The sequence below is a fragment of the Histoplasma capsulatum genome, genomic scaffold, assembly GCF_000149585.1.
Source record: "Histoplasma capsulatum NAm1 scaffold_1 genomic scaffold, whole genome shotgun sequence".
In the NCBI taxonomy this organism is placed as follows: domain Eukaryota; kingdom Fungi; phylum Ascomycota; class Eurotiomycetes; order Onygenales; family Ajellomycetaceae; genus Histoplasma; species Histoplasma mississippiense.
In genome coordinates, this window is record NW_001813982.1 from 2,482,541 (window position 1) to 2,483,584 (window position 1,044).

Genomic DNA, 1,044 nt, shown 5'->3' on the forward strand with positions numbered 1-1,044 from the left:
TGCTAATTTATTTCTGTTTCTAGGAATTTTACATTCTGCGGAATCTCTTCCGTCCATTTCTTACGAGCAACACTCTGCGTAGGCTGTTCTCGCAGGCTTCGAGGTTGTCAGTCTGGAAACCACTGAAAGACAATCGCTGCTGGACCAGGCCGATACCTCCCTCGATTTCGTTGCTAGAAAAGAGAACGTAAAGCCCATCCATATTGAACGGATGAACGGCGAGTTCCTCCTTAACTATAGCGACTTCTCCTTCTTCGTCAACCGTAACGGCTGGAGGGCTCAGCCAGACTGGAGAATAGCGTGGGAAGGAAATCCTGTCGCGTTCGCGTTATCGTATCCATACATTCTCGCTTTCGAATCGAGCTTTATAGAAATCAGGCACATTGAAAGCAGCGAACTAATCCACGTCATGACGGGACGGAATATTCGGATGTTGCACTCGTCTACTAGGGAGGTAAGTTATTGTCAAATAAATTTATCTCCTTTTCTCTCTTTCCTCTATCTAGAACTATACTCTTTTTCTTTCTCTTGTTTTCCCCACTTTCATTTTGCCGAGGACGTTGTTTACCTAATGCCAACTTTTCTAGATTATTTATGCGTACGAAGACGAAGCAGGCGAAGATGTGGTGGCTAGCTTGGACTTCTGGAACAAACCCGCGTAAGCTGGCATGAAGCGGGGAAGAACCTAGAAGGTATGAAGAGAAAAAACAGCCACTGTAACGAAGCAAAACAAAGAAAAGGTATTTTTTTTGTTGAGAATTTTCCTGCCTACTGTTTGTCCCTGTTTCATCTTTCCCAGATGAGCTTCGGCGAACGATTTTTCAAACTTTGGTCACAGTTATTTTCTGCGAACTATCTTGCGCTTATTTATTCCTTTATCCTTTCTCAGTTAAATTTTTTATATATTTTTATAGAAGTCCCTTCCGTTTATTTACATTCTTCGTTTCTCCTTCTTCCTTCCCCTTCCCCCATTTCCACACATACGCACACGTACACACACTTGACGAGAATACCCCCACGTCATTTTTTGCTTTACTTCCCCCT

At 43.1% G+C, this 1,044-nt stretch overlaps 1 protein-coding gene across 1 annotated transcript; it reads left to right on the top strand.

The window, feature by feature from the left end:
• Nucleotides 1–211: 211 nt before the first annotated feature.
• HCAG_00716 (predicted protein) lies at nucleotides 212–662 on the top strand (the record flags this gene model as incomplete). Its single annotated transcript, XM_001543620.1, has 2 exons — nucleotides 212–454; nucleotides 588–662. The coding sequence occupies 2 exons, from the start codon at nucleotides 212–214 to the stop codon at nucleotides 660–662; spliced, it is 318 nt and encodes a 105-aa protein (XP_001543670.1).
• Between the last annotated feature and the right edge of the window lie 382 nt (nucleotides 663–1,044).